The sequence below is a fragment of the Sitodiplosis mosellana genome, unplaced genomic scaffold, assembly GCF_009176505.1.
Source record: "Sitodiplosis mosellana isolate CC-2019 unplaced genomic scaffold, AAFC_SMos_1.0 Smas_scaffold_12, whole genome shotgun sequence".
In the NCBI taxonomy this organism is placed as follows: domain Eukaryota; kingdom Metazoa; phylum Arthropoda; class Insecta; order Diptera; family Cecidomyiidae; genus Sitodiplosis; species Sitodiplosis mosellana.
The window spans coordinates 489,377-506,975 of record NW_022595254.1 but is presented as its reverse complement, the minus strand read 5'-3'; the positions used below and the strand labels follow the sequence as shown (position 1 = coordinate 506,975).

General features: G+C 35.8%; 4 protein-coding genes across 4 annotated transcripts; 2 read left to right on the top strand and 2 right to left on the bottom strand.

Moving 5' to 3' along the window:
• Positions 1-136: 136 nt before the first annotated feature.
• LOC129567637 (guanine nucleotide-binding protein-like 3 homolog) lies at positions 137-2,353 on the bottom strand. Its single transcript, XM_055444743.1, has 4 exons — positions 2,194-2,353; positions 1,194-2,097; positions 444-1,096; positions 137-384 (listed from the first exon to the last, which is right to left on the bottom strand). Exons 1-4 carry the CDS (start codon positions 2,213-2,215, stop codon positions 218-220), a joined length of 1,746 nt encoding a protein of 581 aa, XP_055300718.1. The 5' UTR covers positions 2,216-2,353; the 3' UTR covers positions 137-217.
• A 438-nt stretch (positions 2,354-2,791) lies between these two features.
• Positions 2,792-4,140, bottom strand: LOC129567647 (60S ribosomal protein L13). Its single transcript, XM_055444753.1, has 3 exons — positions 3,651-4,140; positions 3,095-3,403; positions 2,792-2,997 (listed from the first exon to the last, which is right to left on the bottom strand). The coding sequence occupies exons 1-3, from the start codon at positions 3,891-3,893 to the stop codon at positions 2,905-2,907; spliced, it is 645 nt and encodes a 214-aa protein (XP_055300728.1). The 5' UTR covers positions 3,894-4,140; the 3' UTR covers positions 2,792-2,904.
• A 385-nt stretch (positions 4,141-4,525) lies between these two features.
• Positions 4,526-7,307, top strand: LOC129567639 (glycylpeptide N-tetradecanoyltransferase). Its single transcript, XM_055444746.1, has 3 exons — positions 4,526-5,322; positions 5,391-5,689; positions 6,609-7,307. Exons 1-3 carry the CDS (start codon positions 4,686-4,688, stop codon positions 7,173-7,175), a joined length of 1,503 nt encoding a protein of 500 aa, XP_055300721.1. The 5' UTR covers positions 4,526-4,685; the 3' UTR covers positions 7,176-7,307.
• A 1,688-nt stretch (positions 7,308-8,995) lies between these two features.
• On the top strand, positions 8,996-17,300 carry LOC129567648 (uncharacterized). Its single transcript, XM_055444754.1, has 4 exons — positions 8,996-9,869; positions 12,676-13,081; positions 13,241-13,356; positions 13,450-17,300. The coding sequence occupies exons 2-4, from the start codon at positions 12,764-12,766 to the stop codon at positions 13,544-13,546; spliced, it is 531 nt and encodes a 176-aa protein (XP_055300729.1). The 5' UTR covers positions 8,996-9,869; positions 12,676-12,763; the 3' UTR covers positions 13,547-17,300.
• The last annotated feature ends 299 nt before the right edge of the window (positions 17,301-17,599 follow it).

Genomic DNA, 17,599 nt, shown 5'->3' with positions numbered 1-17,599 from the left:
CATTTATTTATTTTTGAAAAAAAAAACCTGTATGAAGGAGACTGAAGTTGCTTCAACAGTGGTGCCAACTTGGAAAAACCAAATCTAAATTCAATGCTACCAATGCCTTGACTAAAAACCATTTAAAAGACGTACGTTTTTAATAAATGTTATATATTTGCTATATAAATGAAAATAATTAAAACAATTATTTGATTCGATCAATCAAATATGAAATTTAATTAAAATCCGCTTCAAAACTGTAGTCTTGGTCACCACCGCTCATATCGAGTGAGAAATTCTCTAACACATCAGCGACAGCGTTTACCTTCTTTTCGTTGCGTTTGCCTTTTTTCTTTGCCTTTTTTTGCAGTTCTTTCAGGTTTTTGTTGCTCGTCTGGTTACCTAATGAAATATTCAGAATGATAAGAAAGTGTTTGGATAAAATCAATTTTTCAACTAACCTTCTAGCAACATTTCTGGATCGATTTTCTTTTCTGCTTTTCGACTGCGTTTTGGTTTTGAATCTTCATCGTCTGACTCTTCCATTTTACTGACGGATTCATCTTCGATTATATGGGCTTTTTGATCCATTTGAACCGGACCAGAGCTTGTCACTTCCATAACTTCTTCTACTTTGACCGTAAAATGGTTCAACACGTCGGTTTCCATTTGTTCAAGGTTATCGATATCGAATTCACGAGCCTCGTCACTCACAATTGAAGCGCTAATATGTACACTGGAATCGGTTTCGGGCGGTTGAGTGCAATATTTTATCTTTCCGGTATTCCAATCGTTCAGCAAACTACGAGCAGCTCCTTCGGCATCTGGCACACCACCACGACGGAATTTACCCATTCGAGCAGCTTTTTTCGCAAAGAATTCTTCCGGTGTGTCGTATTCCGAAATGTCGTACAAACGGCAGAAATAATTCTTGCTGGCACGTTGCAAAATCGATTCGGCTACTTTGAATGGGTCCTTCACGTCACTAACGCGTTGTGCATTTTTCAGTGTGTTCGAGGTAATTTGATCACTGTCATTTTTCGTTTGTGTAAACACAATTCCCGGGCAATCAATCAATTTGATTTTTGAATCCAGCTCAACTTCTTGCATGACTCTGTGGAATGGAACGGAATTGCTTTAAAACGATTCGCTATAAAAACTAAAAAATGCTGATCAAGTGGTTTCGAACTTCATTGAAATATAGTCCTTACCTTGTAACACCTGGTGTGCCACCAACGTTGCATGCTCGGCCGCGGGTCAACGAATTGATGATGGAACTTTTACCAACGTTTGGTATGCCAACAATACCGACCCGAATTGATGTCTTGATACCTTTGTTACGGCAATAATTTGCTAACATTGACATCAGAAGCTCAGCACCGACACAAGGTGAGCCTTGGAGTAATTTTTCCGTATTTGCACCTTTGCCAAATTTTCGGCGTCCCAAACGACTATTTTGATCTTGAGTTGAGGCTTTGAATGCGGTCGCTGGTCCCGAGCGACGCAAATATTTCAACCAATTGTCTAGATTTTCACGTGGCACTAAATCGGCCTTATTGAGTACAACAACTAAACGCTTGTTACCGGGTGCTGCTTTGACGGCTTTTTCCACCTCAACGCATCGCGTTCCAAGTGGATCACGTGCATCCACCACCTCTAATATAACATCAGCATTTTCAATTACCTTGCGAAATTCCTTGAAATACGCACGCAGCGAGTTTTCTGTATTCTTGGCTTCTTTATACACTTTGCCACCGTCACTGGCATTTGTTTTGCCATCGTTCAGCGCATCGTGAATGGCATCACGCATTTCAGCACCTTGTACCATTTCTTCGAGCGTTTTTTCGCGGCTCTTTTGTTTCTGTTGAATTTTCTCCAATTTCCATTCTTCTCGTTTCTGTAGACGTTCCTCTTCCTTGCGTTGTTTATGTTCGGCCACCTCTTTCAATATGTCCTCTTTGAATGGGCAAATGTTTGGTATTTGTATCAATTTACTTTTGGCACCTTTACCTTTTGGATTTTTGCGCGCTTCTTTACGCACTTTACGCTTGTGTTCACGCACTTTCTTCAGAATTTTATATTTCTGTGCGCAAGTTTTTCGCTTGGATTGCTTGGCTAAAAACAAATGGAAGCACACACAAATTTTTCAATTAATATCCGTTTATGTTTATGAACCAGATAAGTTATGTGCTTGTTCAAAAGAATACTTACTTTTCAATCGCTTCAACGCCATTTCTGTGGTTTATTCTATATTCGAACAGGAAAATGAATCAAAATAAATACGAGCACGAGAGTTACTTGACTGATACACACGTGTGTTCGCTATTCTGTTTAAGGTTAATTTGACTTGACTTGACTTGAAAATGTCAAACTCCATACATATGTATGATGTGTTTTCAACCTAACCTCACATTTTTCCATCTGTCAATTTTATCGTATTGCATGTGCTGGACGATACAAGCATGTGCACATTTATGTACATACATTAGCCGGCAAGTTTTCTATGATTTTCATGATACAGATTTTATGCATGTTTAATTGAGAAAAAATTAATGCGAGATTATTCCGGTATAAAACGAATAATTTTTAAAGCATGCTAAAATGGCTTGGAGATGAAGCTTAGCGAGTCTCGAACAATGAAAATGACATAGGTTAACAATGAAAACAGCAATTGTTGGAGATTTTTCAATGAGGTGATTGTAGTTCAATCAGTTGATTACTGCGATTATTAGCTTCCAAATCTACTTGAGCAATTATCATGAAAATACAATGCAACGTATAATTCAAAATAAATAACACAACGGTCGAATATTTTTTAACATTCGTTTATCCGAAAATATGAAGTAAAGTTTTTATTTTTTTTCCGTTTTCATTCACACGAATACACTTGTTGTTGTGTAAGAGTATGCGGATGTTAACTTCTTATTTTCCCTTTGTTTTTGCATTTTCAGCGTTTTCGGCGGCTTCTCGGGCTTTCTTGGCACGGATTCCAACCAAACGAGCATCAACACGAGCCTAAAAAATGGAAAGAAAACGAAAATGGCCACATTAATCGATTGTCTCAATGTTCATAGTTTTTTCACTCCATCAAAAATCTCATGGCAATACTTACACGACGCAAAGTGTGGAAAGCGTTGAATTTCTTTTCTTCGTCTGTGATTTTACGGAATTCAACTTCTGCAACTGGTTTGGTGAGTGGCAGAACTGGTCCCTTGAATTGTGTGGCAGTTTTGCGTTCTTCTTCCGTGGCTTCACCTTTGCGCAATTTGCGGTTAGCGTGCACTGGGAACAAGATCAACTTGCTGCGGTATTCCTTCAAGCGTTGGATATTCTCTTGTTGTCCTTCGACCGACTTGTTACGACGTCTACGGTCAACGGCGATGCCAATGGTTTGAGCAAAACCTGCGGTCAAACCAGCACCCTAGAAGTGTTGGAAAAAAACACACAATTTCCATTAATGAACGAACTTAATATGATTATGCGAACTTATCGCGATGTGCAATGGAAATGTTATTCACAAATAATCACTTCTTCACCATCACACAATTCTAACACACAAAAATGACATTTGTATCACACACACAATGTGTGGCTCACAATCATATTTCGCCTAGCGTTTATTTTTGCTCGATTTTTGTAGACAAATCGTGTCTCTACCACAAACTTACTTTCAATTCTTCAACGGTGAAACCACGTCCAATGCGTTGCTTTGTGTGGTAACGAACTGTTGGGCATCGTACAACTGGACGAAGTGGGCCAGCAGCTGGTCGTGGGAAAACTTCCTTGGCTTTCTTGATGCGGTTAACACGACGACGGTGTTTGCGTGCGGGTTGGTTGAACCAGGTTCTCACATGACGTTGCCAGTACTTGTGAAAGTGCTGGTTTGGAACCATATTATTTCCCTTACCCATCTTGAATGATTTTTTTTTTGTTACCTACAACAACAAAATTAATGTCACAACATGAATCAATACATCGCTTCAACACTGTTTCCGAAAAAATGTGAAATTTTCAGCGAAAAATTATCGAAAATTATTAAATTCACTATTCAATCGAACGAGATTTGTGCAATGAATAATTTTCTAGAAAAATTTTCAGTTTAATTACAAGGATGATTGGAATATTTTTCGATTTTTTCGCACTATGAAATTCGGATCGCACTTACTTGCACGCCAACAAAAATGTAAAGACCTGTCAAACGGTTCGACGGAGTCAATGTACGTTGAATTGGGGTTGCCAACGCAGAATTGAACGAAACAAGTCCGGCAATGACAGGCGATTGAACGAATGCGTTGATATGCGTTAAAGGTTTGACGTCGAGGTACTGAGGACTGTTTTGTATGTAAAAAAAGAGGAAAACAATGAATAATATAAAATAAATTACAAAATGAATGTTGAAAAACGATGAAATATTCAAAGTAAAATCGTAATTTTTTTCATCATATTTTAATTCAACCCATTGAAATTAATTTGATTACGTTGGCCATTATGGCAACACGAAAATTTGTTTGCGTTACTAATCGATGCGTTGAAGAGAAGAAGAGAAAAAAAAATTTGTACGAGACCGGTTGTCAAAGTCAAGTGTTCTCGCCACACTTTTGCACATACATTAGTTCTAATTGATATTGATTATATAGATATTCAATCATCGCGATATCCATTCAATTGTTTACAAATTTAAATCGAAACCAATTCAGTTCCCGATGGGTGACTCAAATAAAAATGATGTCAACGTGACCAACGATAGCGAGAATACGGCATCATCAAAACCAAGTACGCAGTCGAAGAAAAAGGAACGTCGACAAAAAGCAAAGAATCAATTGGGTGCGGAACATGCAGTCGCTGAAAAAGATGGTTCCAACGAACAAAATGAAAAGACAGAGGCTGATGTTGCGGCCGGCGGTGCGGCCATCGCAACTGAGGCAGCCGATTTGATTGATGAAGCAAAACTGAAAAGTTTATTGGACGAAGCGTACAAATACAAATCGAATCCAAATATGCTGCCAGCGTTGTTGCGTGATGCAGCAAAAACGCCACAAGAAGCAATGACAAAATCGTTTAAATTCTGGTCAACACAACCGGTTCCAAAGTTCGACGAAGTGGTCGAAAAAAGTGAAGCCATCGAACCAAACAAGGAGGTTGCTGAAATTCGTGCCGATCCCTATGCATTGCCCGACGGTTTCAAATGGGAAACTATGAAATTGGACGATCCATTGATTCTGGCCGAACTGTACACGTTGTTGAACGAGAATTACGTCGAAGACGACGATGCAATGTTCCGTTTCGATTATCAACCAGATTTCTTAAAATGGGCACTTCAACCACCCGGATGGCGTCCAGGTACATATACTTTTCAGCTCATTCACACTCCGCGAATATAACAATGTTTATCGATTTTTTTTTTCCAGATTGGCATGTGGGCGTTCGTGTCGTAAAATCCGGATTGCTCGTCGGTTTCATCTCAGCTATTCCTGGTCATATTCGTATCTATGACAAAACGGAGAAGATTGTTGAAATCAATTTTCTATGTGTTCACAAAAAGCTTCGGTCAAAACGTGTTGCACCCGTACTCATCCGTGAAATCACCCGTCGAGTCAATTTGACTGGCATCTTTCAAGCCGTTTACACAGCGGGCGTTGTTCTACCCAAACCAATTGCCACTTGTCGTTATTGGCACAGATCATTGAACCCAAAGAAATTGATTCAGGTGAATATTGAGGCACGGTCTATTCGTACGGTAAAATTTACTTTTAGCCTCACAGGCTGTTCGTACGGTGAATTTCAGAATTTCGTACGAATAGATATAGAGCCTAAACGTACGGATCGTACGAATAATTTTTCTCCGTATATTTAGTCTCCATGTCTATTCATACGAAATTCTTGAATCCATCCGTATAAACAAAAAAAATGATTCTGTTTCGAAAAATGTTAGCAATAAACAAAAAACAGCAACAACAAACCAATTTGATTACTCATTTTTGGTGAATTGTGTTTGGGCTGCAAATCATGATTGAAATCAAACTGATTGATTGTACTGTCTTCAAGTGCAAAAATCAACTCGGTCTGTCTGCGTGAACGAAATTAATTGCTAATTCGGCAATTTTGGGTTCAAAACAGTTGATCGGTCTACAATCGATTGTTTTGAATCCGAAATTGTCGAATGAGCAATTATTATTTTTCACGCAGACAGACCGTGTTGATTTTTGCACTTGAAGACAGTACAATCAATCAGTTTGATTTCCATCATGATTTGCAGCCCAAACACAATTCACCAAAAATGAGTAATCAAATTGGTTTGTTGTTGTTGTTCTTTTTTTTGTTTATTGCTTCCATTTTTCGAAACAGAATCATTTTTTTCGTTCATACGGATGGATTTAAGAATTTCGTATGAATAGACATGGAGACTAAACATACGCAGAAAAATTATTCGTACGATCCGTACGTTTAGGCTCTATATCTATTCGTACGAAATTCTGAAATTCACCGTACGAATAGCCTCTGAGGCTAAAAGTAAATTTTGTACGATTTTTATCGTACAAATAGACCGTGCCGAATATTGAAATTGTTCTCTTCTCAATTCCTTACTTTTCCCGACTAAATCCCGTATTTTAATCCCCAAAATTTAGATCAAATTCTCGAGTTTGTCGCGAAACATGACCATGCAACGTACGATCAAATTGTACAAATTACCTGATGCACCCGTCACACCGGGCTTCCGGCAAATGACGAAAAAGGACATACCACAAGCATTTAAATTGCTTGCAAACTATTTGAAAACATTCAAATTGACACCGATCTTCTCGGAGGAGGAGTTTAAGCATTGGTTCTTACCGAAAAATGGAATCATCTCAGCGTATGTGGTTGCCGATCCGAATGGTGTCATCACCGACTTGGTTAGCTTTTATGCGCTTCCATCGACGGTAATGCATCATCCGACGCATAAACTGATTCGGGCCGCCTATTCGTTCTACAATGTGTCAACGAAAACGCCATGGTGTGATCTGATGAACGATGCATTGATTGCAGCAAAAGCCGACAATTTTGATGTCTTCAATGCACTTGATGTCATGGACAATACGAAATTTTTGCGCGAACTTAAATTCGGTATCGGTGATGGTAACCTACAATATTATTTGTATAATTGGCGTGTTCCGCCAACCAAACCAGACGAAATGGGTCTAATTTTGCTTTAATTATTAATTTACTCTGAGATGAATGCGGAGAAATTCGATTCGCTTTATTCGAAATATAAGCTTATTGGTAGAGGTGTATCAATGAACAGAACCAGCAACATGAAATATATACACTTCTTGGGTTTTCTCAAACGTAATTGCAGTTTTTCTTCTTACATTTTCTTCTTTCTCAAGTTTTTCCTCTTTAGGTTTTTCTTTCAGAAGTTTGCGCGAACGCGGTATACGTATCACAAGACACGTCGCATTAGCGGCAAAATTATAACTTGAAAGTGTATTACCGTTGCATTATATGCTTCATACAATTCATGGTGTTTTATATCCACTAACAGTACGGCAGTCAAATACTCACATTCCTTGAATGTGTGAATGTAATTACTGTTCCATACGAAATGGATTGAAATGCTTCAGCGTTTACTAATTAGAGAGAGAAAGAGAGAGTGAGAGAGAGAGAAAGAGAGAAAAAAATCATGCGAGAACAACATAACGATGAACTCTCCTGAACGTGATCTAAAATAATGGAATATGTGTCTCAAAGGAGAGAAAAATGAGGCTCTACAATTAAAACCGTTCGTTAACAAGCACGTAGCATTCTCAACCATTTTCTTCTCTGTGAAAAGAAAGTTTGCGAGTGTGTTTGATTGCACAGCAGGTTCGGCTGCTACAGTGTCACTGTTTGCAGCGCTAGTTCCATAGTTCCGACGTTGAATAGTAATGTTAGCGTATGAAAAAATTTACAACTTTCATTGATTATAGTTCAAGGCTGAAACAAGAAGTGTTATTTAAAAAATTCATACTGTCATTTCATTTGAAGGCTCTGGGCGGAATATTGGGGTCCGTAAATGATGTTTTTGCTTCAATGCTATTTATATGGAACTTGAAAATGCTCCGTATTTTGTTCATATATGGAAAGCCGAGCCTAAATTGAAAATTTTACATTATACCAAAAGCCTGAGTCATTTTTCTAATTAAGGAAAATGTTAGTAAATCGGTAGATAATGGTTGATATCTTCATTAAAAACAGTAGATAAACTGGAAAATAAAGGAGAAAAAAAAATCGCTATGTCTATTTCTGACGGCAACTTAAAAATTGGTTTAGAATTTGTGCTCTGCATAATACATTGTTTTCTCTTCAACAGGAAATTTCCCCTCATAATATTATTCAAATGTTGTTTTTTTCCACGAAAATGATAGCCAAAGTGACGCAAGTGGTTGGTTGATTTGGTGTGCTATTCAGGTATAGACGCTTTATTTTGCCGAATATACGTTTACATTGCCTCAATGCTTCATACCAATAATATTTTAGAAAAAAAAAAACGGAAAGCCACGCACATACACAGCAATAAACTTAGACATTCTATTATTATTACCTGTTACGATGGTTTTCATGTTGTTGCTTTGCCGTTTTCAAAAAGCATGTTGAAAAGCCCTTGTATGACGACAACATTTAACTAACAAGTGTGTTTAATCAAAAAAAAAAATAAGAGAAGAATGTGTGTCTGCGCAGTATCCATCCATCCAACAAAGAGCAAAATCTACTCGTTATTTATTCTTCTTCTTTTTTTACATGCTATACTTCTTGTTCATTCGGCTGTGTATATCGAGCATTGAGTTTCCATCTTTCTCTGACACATCGTTTCGGTCTTGATAAATATTTTCTCGTTTTCCTTTTTTGCTCCATTGAAATTTCCATCTGAGAGCATATCGAAACAAGCTTTAAATACATTCGCATCTCACACACAGTCACTTAATTCCTCACTCACTCACACAACGCACACACTCACACATACTCAAGTACAAAGACTGGCTGGCTAACTGGCAGGCAGGCAGGCAGGCTGGCTAAGAGAGAGATAGAGTCGTCCACTTTTCTAAGCACTTTTATAGCAAATGGTAAATGGTTCGTTGTATTCATGTGTATACCGATACGACATCCCAGAATATTATATGTTCTATATGAGCTACAGGCATATGTGCCTTCGTCTGTTCTTCAGACAGGTAGAAAAGAGTGTTCTCTGCTGGAGTATCAAGAGCATAAACTGTTTGTAAAAAATAAGGGAAATCATATACTCTTTGGATACACACAGAAAATACACGAAAGAAGTGAATAAAGAGCAAAAAAATAATAATAATAAAAGTGTCGCATCCAGATGCCTTCAGTTCACCTTGAATTTGTGTTTATTAAGTTTACTCTCAGTGTGTGCCACACATAGTGTGTGTATTTGTCGATGATTGCATATATTCAGCATAATTTTGCAGTTGTGAACCAAATGTCGAATGAACAATAAGAGCATTGAATTTTTGAGTGAATTTTAAACGCTTCATCTCGTTTGTTCGGGACAATTTCTTTTCATGCGATTTACACCGATTTTGATTTGTGCGAAAGTGTAAAAATAAAAGACTTGAATCTTTTGCATTTTGTTAAATGTGTTCTTAAACGTAATTATCTTCAAAATTTTGCTTATTATTGTGAAGTTCATAAGTGGAATAGTACTGAAAGCCGAGTCCAAGTTCAAAAACGACCCGAGTCCAGCACAGGATACGAAAGATTGATCTCTTACGCTTATCTGAGTCTAAAGATGTTTCAAGTGTTTATTTATGAAAGATCCCGAGATGGTTAACTGTTAAGAGAAAAATATATATAAAGCGATATTCAAACGAAAGAACGTATGGTATTCAACTCACAGATTCAACTGAAAAGTACGTAGAAATCGGTGCTTCCATTTACATTTTATCAAAAAGGAAATACTCGTTTGCAGCGTGATTTTTTTCTCTCGCAATTCGTGCAAAATGAATTTTAAATGTGTCGATAAAATTTATTCATAACCTTATTGAATTTTCTACAATAATGAAGCAAAGCACGAAGGAGAAAAGGAAATATTCGAAGTTACTTTAGAGAATATAGATAGGAATTAGGATCTAATTTTTTTCCTGGCTCTGCAAAGAAATAAGAAGAAAACATCGCAAAAAAAGACTTTGAGAATAATAAAAAGATGAAAGTAATTGAAAAGGACAAAAGAAAAAGTTTGTTTGAGCAGAAAAAAAAAATCAATACAGCGGAACAGCAACGGGGAAAGAGAGAAAAGAAGAAGAAACGGAAAAAATGATGAAAAGCTCACGACATCTCTCGTTGGAGAGTTTTGCACGACATGAAAGCAGTAATTTGTCATTTAAATTTGCCTCAAGTGTTTTGGTTAGTTTTGCCACTTGTGCTTTGAACATAACAGCTATGTTAACTTATCTCGCGTCAGGAATGCGAGCGAGCCATGTATTCTTAGGCAACATTTTCTTAACGAAACCAAATTGGATGTATTGCGAAGAATATATTTGCGCTACTTTGGTATGTTCAACACACTGAGAAAAGGTATATTTGAGTTTCATCGAACATTCCATAAGACAGTTATGATGCACAATAAAAATACACATTTTTTTTAAAGTTCAAACTTAACTTTCAAAACAATATCATTTTGAGGCAAAACTTTTGGCAAAATCAAGCTTTTCACTTCAATCGTCATCCCTTTTCTATCGATGAAAGTATTTCAAAGTTGAATTTACAAATCAAAACTTGTTGTGAAATCGGGCAAGCGTACAAAAACCGTGAACTTGAAGTACCTTGAATACGAAAAATGTATACCACACGTTTAATTGGTGGTTTTACCTTCATGCGGTTTTGATAAGCAAATCACATTTCGAATCGAGCATTTGGGCAAAACTACACCACTTCGGTGGAAGTCTAATCTGCAGCTATTCAAACACTGAGAAAAGGGTGAAAGGAAATATTCCAACCCTGCGTTGTAAATGTTGTCATTGCAGATGATTTTGTGAATTGTCCAACCATGGTTGGAATTTGACAAGTGCGAAAATGCTATCAATATTCCAACCATGGTTGGACAATTCACAAAATCATCTGCAATGAAAACATTTACAACGCAGGGTTGGAATATTTCCTTTCACCCCTCTCTCAGTGGAGCGCTTTCCAATGCCAAAAAACCGCTTAATATGCTATCTATGGACGGATTGAGAAACAAATGAGCAATTATCTCGGCAGACAGTAATTATAAACACTTCGGAAACATACACAACACTTGAAGTTTCCTTGTTCGTGATAAACTTCGAGTATGTGTGTGTGTGTGTGTGTGTGTGATGAGAGCTCCTCATAAATACCTACACGCGATTCATTTTGTAAGGGCGATTTTGTGTGTGATAATATCCAATATCCACGTCTTCCTTACAAAAAGCGTTAATTTGGCTTAATGAAGAACACATTAGAAACATTAATTAAATTAACAAAAAAACATTTTGTAGATAAAAAAGCTGTTTTCAAAAGCAATTGGATGTATTACTTGAAAAAAAAGAAACACTGCCAATTGTCATTCAGCATGAAATGTGGTTGTAATTTTCCATGTACACTACCGTGCAAGAGTTTGGAACCACTAGGTATTTTTCATACAAATTGACCATTTTTGGTGGACTCATTAACATATTTCGGAAACACCTGTACTCTTGATATTTCGTGCATAGTTTCTACAACGTTTCAATAGTAAATCACAGAGGTTTCATCAAAAAATATTCACGTATTTAAAAAATATATCAATTTGAATTTGATCTGTTTTAATCTTCATACAAATTTGATCATTTTTCACACAGTACAAATTCAAATTGATATATTTTGGAAATTCATGAATATTTTTTGATAAAACCTCTGTGATTTACTATTGAAACGTTGTAAAAACTATGCACAAAATATCAAGAGTGCAGGTGTTTCCGAAATATGTTAATGAGTCCACCAAAAATGGTCAATTTGTATGAAAAATACCTAGTGGTTCCAAACTTTTGCACGGTAGTGTATGTTGAACATACATTCAACCAGTGTGCATGAGTCACTGTGCCTATAATGCCTGAGAACAAAGTCAACATTGCTGAAAATAAATTATCGATTTGTGGGATATTTCTACAAATATGTCGGTATATTCAATATTCGCAAAGTCATCACAACATCAGACTCTATCTCTCTCGTCACTCTGATGTACATCGCAAAGCGTTTGTGAATCTCTGAAAAGGACACATTTAGCTTGATTGTATACATATAACTATATCACACTCACACACGCCGAACAAAAAATCGTTTAAGTTAAAAATAATCTGCGGTGCATTTGGATATACTGAAACCGAGTAACTGTCCAAGATGGTTTGTGAAATTTGTTTAGAGTGGCTGATAGACAGTCGAGGATAGGGCCTGGAATGATTTTCGTATGCCGCTCATAAACTTTTATTAAACTAACCCCCGAAAAAAAAACGCTTCGCTATAATTAAAATTGGATAAATTGGGGAAAACTTTGAAACGAGGAGCACATTTGAATAGAATCAAATTATAAAGGAAGTAGGACAGACCTAAATATTCATTGCCACGAGTTGACTTTCAAATAACATCGATAGAAATAGATATTTCAAATTCTAAAATGTCACGGTTGAAATTCTAAAAAAAAAAATGTTAAACTGTTTTCAGCTGGTCAATAAACTTCAGCAGGGTATTTAGTTACGTTTGATACGTATTCATTGTAAACCAAGGGAAAAATCAACATCGATAAACAAAAATGCGGCGAGCATCATTCACACCAGCATTCAAAGTGAGTGTCGACGAACCATTGATCGTGGTGGATGAGTCTGAGGAGTTGGAAAATGAGCCCACATCGCCCAAGTCAATCGAAGAGGAAGTGGACGATGACAAAGACTCACCAGACAATCCGTATTTGTTGTCACCATTTCGAGATCCTCGCGAAACACGAAAACACTCTTTACCAAACATACAGTGCACAAGTGGCATAATGGCCAGTCAAGTGCGTCGGCTCTCAGATGGCGGCGACAATGCACCCTCTACAAGTGAAATGGCATTTCTAGCAAAACTATCTCAGGTAATTTTAGCGCTTTTTTATAAAAACCTTCTCTCCCCCCGAACCATGTCTTATCATCTAAAAATAATCTCGTATCTATTTGAGTCGAATTGTCCTTGATTCAAGTGCATTGCATAAAGCATTCAATTCGTGTTGGTTTTTTTTTGCACTATTTTCCAGGCGTCTACTTCATCTGGTCGACGACACTCGATTGTGACATTCACTCGCGTTCCACAAACACTTTTCGGCCGTAACAGACGAGAATCATTTGCTGCCTTCGCTTCGACGGGTGATGCGTAAGTTGTCATCATCTCAACATATTCAAACGCCATCAAACTAATCGATATTGCTTTTTGCCAAATTTTTTTTTCTCTCTCTCTCTTGTGCAGTGATGCAATCAACGCACGCTTAGCAAAACACAGAGGCAGCGTACACAATCTTCAGTTAGATATCATGGATGGCATTGTTCAAGTTGGAAAAATTTGAGACGAAACGAAGCCTCAGTAATTTCACGGGGTGAAAAAATTCACGTGAGGCAGACGTAACATATGTTAACATATACTAATAAACCGATTGAAACATGTAACTAAAGAACATATTGACATTGACAAAAGATACTAAAGATTGGATCTAGTTTATCTTTAAATAACAATATTGACGAAAGGAAGAAGCATCTAAAAGTGATTCGAGATGAGACGATAGATTCGTTTCAAGAATGGCAAACACTTGATATTCATAGTACGATTTTTTTCTCTTTCTTTCCGGTTTTTTTTTTCTGTATTCGATAACAAAGTTATAGATTTTCTGTTTTGTTTGAATTACCGTGTATCATTGTCAAGGTTTTATCTTGGTGCAATCAACCGAGGATCATATGTATACGTAAACAAAACAAAACAAACAATATAATTACAATCCTCACGTTTATATCTCTCTGGTAATTCAACCTGTTCTATTATTCAATGGCTTAGTTCTATAGATATACTTTCTACTTCTTCTTTCACACTCAGGAAACGTTACCTTCCATATTAGTTTATATACACACAAGCATGGACAACAAACACATAAATAAAATCTAAATGAATAAAATATGATTGTATTGTGCAAGAGGCTTAGATCTCTTCTCTCCCATTCGATTTAATAATTTTTTGCGAAATATTGATGTCATTATGTTGTGAATCTAATAGAAGATGATATCAAGCAACAGAAGCAGAAGCAAAAACAGATTAAATGATAAAAACATAATACACACTCTATAAACAAGAAATGTAGTATCCGTTTTTTTGGAATTTCCATATATGAAACCAATTGTGTCACACACACAACACAACACGACACAACACAACACAAACAGAGATAGATTTTATTCAGGTGACGAAATGTACTTGAACAATTGAAGAGAGTACAAAGAAATTATATTAATGATCAGAATATATATATACCTTTACTATTTACTATGAATTCATATTTCAAATTACAAATAACAAATTTCTTCTACAAATTGTTACTAAACAAACAAAAGAACCTTTCAAATTCAAAACCGAAGAAAAAAGAAATAACATTGAACGTGTCTTAGATTAACATGATGAAATACTGAATTACAACTAGATACACTAAATAAGAAGCAGATTGAGAACAATAATAAGAATATTTAATATTTGTTGTAAACGTGCCCTACAAAAACAAAAACAAAAAGATATTGAAAAAAAAACTTTTGCCTTCGTCCAATTAATCAGTGCCCCGATGACCAAAACTCAAACTACAAAGAAAAAAAGAAGCAATTTTTAATTAAATGGTCTTTGTGTCGCAATAAAACGTGGCATTTCATTTGAAACAGTGAAGCATTACATTTAGGGATTGAGTGAGGTAGACAGATTTAAGGCAACCCCACACTAAACAAACTCGACTAAGCTTCAAATACTCTTAGTTTACATTGAATTTATGTTAAAAGAGAATTTAAATTAACAGACAACAACAACAACCAAAAATAATAAGTCAAACAAAACTAAACTCGAGCGGGCTTGAGTTGTGTTTTTTTTTATTTTTAACCGAATCGCACGTAGCATACCAAAGTTATTCCGGCATCTAGATAATGCTTACGAACTGAACAAAAATATACATATATATAGTGTATGTGCAACGCCACACAATAACAATGCCAAGCAACATCTAGATGTCTTGGAACTATTTTTGAAGGAAACTGAAACTTTGTAGCAATTAAGATTTACAAAGCGATAACACAAAGCGAAAGGTGCATTGGCGCTGTCAACAAAATAAAACAACAACAACATAAAAAAAAAACAAAACAAACACTGTAGTGATTATAAATTAGGTGAGCAGGTGGAATTGATAATCAGAAATAAGTTTGCAATAAAATGATATATACGTGCCACGGAAACAGCATTACAAGTAAATGGCAATCATAAAACAAATTAATTACAGGTTAGTGGAAGTCATTCAGCAAATGTACTGCCATTTTTATTTGTTCGTTTTCTCTTCTCTTACTTGCTGTGTGTGTCGAAATCCGTAATCTCGATGATTTGACATGAACATTGCCTGGAGCAACTAGCATTACATTTTATTCGATTTGTTAACACAAACACACACACACAAAACCGCAGGAGGAAATGATAAAAATTATGAATGGATCACACAACAGTACAGCCTATGGCGGTATAATACGTTTATCCAACATGAACTATTTACATAAAAATTAATGACTTTTCGCTGGAATTCTCTTTTCTTTGGCGAAATCCAGGCATTATTATACGATATCCATGCATATATTGTAGCATGTATACACGTTGTATGCCCCATGATAGTTGATCTAGATCAATTAATTTTTACCAATCTTTCTTCTCCGTTTCAAGCACCCATTTCAGTTTAACATACGTTTTTCTTGGGGGGGGGAACTCTTTTTCCCAAATAGAAACTCAAATAGTCATAGATAATGTGCACAGACGTCCTCGTATCAGGAGGACGGTCCTCGTTGTTGATAGCGGTCCTCTAATCGAAATGTCCTCGTTTTTCTTTAAAAATTCATAAAATATGATTAAAAAATCAAGAAAAATGAAATTCAAATTGGATAAAATGATTATTTATCATCATTTATATGTCATTCAATTTATTTCATCCTTAATTTTAGAAAAAATGTTGGAAAAGTCCTCTTTTTTTCGTTTCGAAAAAAAAGGCCTCGGAAAAAATCTGTGCACATTAGTCATAGATCTACAGATCTAGACATGTATGTCTTGATTACGATCTTTCTACCCACTAAGACGTTTTTATTTTGCAACAGAACTATACAGAACCATGTAAATCCCCGAAAGAATAAAGATATTAAACCATTGTGATCCTTTTACTATATTAAAACATTATGATAATGGAAAAACTTGGGATTCTTTTTCCCTTGCATCCTATCCAAAAAAAAAGTTACGATTTTAATTTCGTTCGTTGAATCCCGATTTATTATTTATCATTATTATCATAAAAGATTCACGTGGAAAAAAAGAGAACATACAAATTTATAAATTTCATATTAGTGTTGTGATTTTGAAGTACTTTACAATTTATCTTCATAGCGTTAACAACAACTAACAAACCAAAAAAAGTGTTATTAATATTTACTCAAAGCGTAGAGAAAAAAATCCAAAAAATTATTTTAATGTGAATTGTTCTAGACTTTTAAATCTGAGATTTCAAACTAAATATCTTATTCATTAAATAGAATTATAAAGGAAATATATCGAGAGGTTGACACATTTTTATGATCAAACGAGGAGTTAAAAGTATACAATGCGCTCATCAGATTGAACCAAAACCAAGACAATCTTTTCTCTAAATTACCACGTGAGAATGGAAAAAAGATTTACATGTAAACAAGATCGAAGAGTGTCATTTTACAATCAACAGTTCAATACTCCAACGAGATCGAATCAATCAATAGTTGGTGAAGGAAATAGTTATATATTATCATCGACTATCACTTTGTAGCTCCTAAATATATGAGAACAACAAACAAGCAAAAAAGCAAACGAATTAGTCTGTGGAAGCAAATTTGAAGGAACCCACCAAAATCTCATTTTGATTGGATATTTTTCTCAATTTTCTTTATACTAATATATTGAATTCAAGTAATATATTTCGACCATGTGAATAAATACTGAAGCAAAACACAAATACACACACAAACTCACAATCATATGCAATGTAAATAAAAACAATTTAATTATTTTGGATGTAACCATAATGGTGTTTTGGTGTCGTTTTTCTGCCTCTTCTTCTCTTTGAATTTTCAGTTTTGAGCAAGCCTTCGTTCATACATGAATGCAGAAAACTTTGTCCACATTCAAATGTGAGGCAACATGTGTTCTGCAATATTATTAAACTCGTACGTAAACATTTGCTTGCTATATAGACGAATTCCTGATATCAAAACCAGAATTGAGACAAAAACACAGCACGGTGTGAATAGAATCGACAACGACGACGACGAGGTGGAGGAGGAAGAGAAGGGGGAGGTGGAGGACAACGACAACGACGCAT

Excerpts from the sequence above, each read along its gene's own strand:
- LOC129567637 (XM_055444743.1), bottom strand. The coding sequence starts at position 2,215 with ATGGCGTTGAAGCGATTGAAAA. Across the intron at positions 1,097-1,193 it reads GGCACACCAGGTGTTACAAG|AGTCATGCAAGAAGTTGAGC; the intron begins GTAAGGACTATA and ends TCCATTCCACAG. Across the intron at positions 385-443 it reads TCCAGAAATGTTGCTAGAAG|GTAACCAGACGAGCAACAAA; the intron begins GTTAGTTGAAAA and ends ATATTTCATTAG.
- LOC129567647 (XM_055444753.1), bottom strand. The coding sequence starts at position 3,893 with ATGGGTAAGGGAAATAATATGGTTCCAAACCAGCACTTTCACAAGTAC. Across the intron at positions 3,404-3,650 it reads TCACCGTTGAAGAATTGAAA|GGTGCTGGTTTGACCGCAGG; the intron begins GTAAGTTTGTGG and ends CAACACTTCTAG. Across the intron at positions 2,998-3,094 it reads CTTTCCACACTTTGCGTCGT|GCTCGTGTTGATGCTCGTTT; the intron begins GTAAGTATTGCC and ends TCCATTTTTTAG.
- LOC129567639 (XM_055444746.1), top strand. The coding sequence starts at position 4,686 with ATGGGTGACTCAAATAAAAATGATGTCAACGTGACCAACGATAGCGAG. Across the intron at positions 5,323-5,390 it reads ACCACCCGGATGGCGTCCAG|ATTGGCATGTGGGCGTTCGT; the intron begins GTACATATACTT and ends TTTTTTTTCCAG. Across the intron at positions 5,690-6,608 it reads ACCCAAAGAAATTGATTCAG|ATCAAATTCTCGAGTTTGTC; the intron begins GTGAATATTGAG and ends CCCAAAATTTAG.
- LOC129567648 (XM_055444754.1), top strand. The coding sequence starts at position 12,764 with ATGCGGCGAGCATCATTCACACCAGCATTCAAAGTGAGTGTCGACGAA. Across the intron at positions 13,082-13,240 it reads TTCTAGCAAAACTATCTCAG|GCGTCTACTTCATCTGGTCG; the intron begins GTAATTTTAGCG and ends ACTATTTTCCAG. Across the intron at positions 13,357-13,449 it reads TTCGCTTCGACGGGTGATGC|TGATGCAATCAACGCACGCT; the intron begins GTAAGTTGTCAT and ends TCTCTTGTGCAG.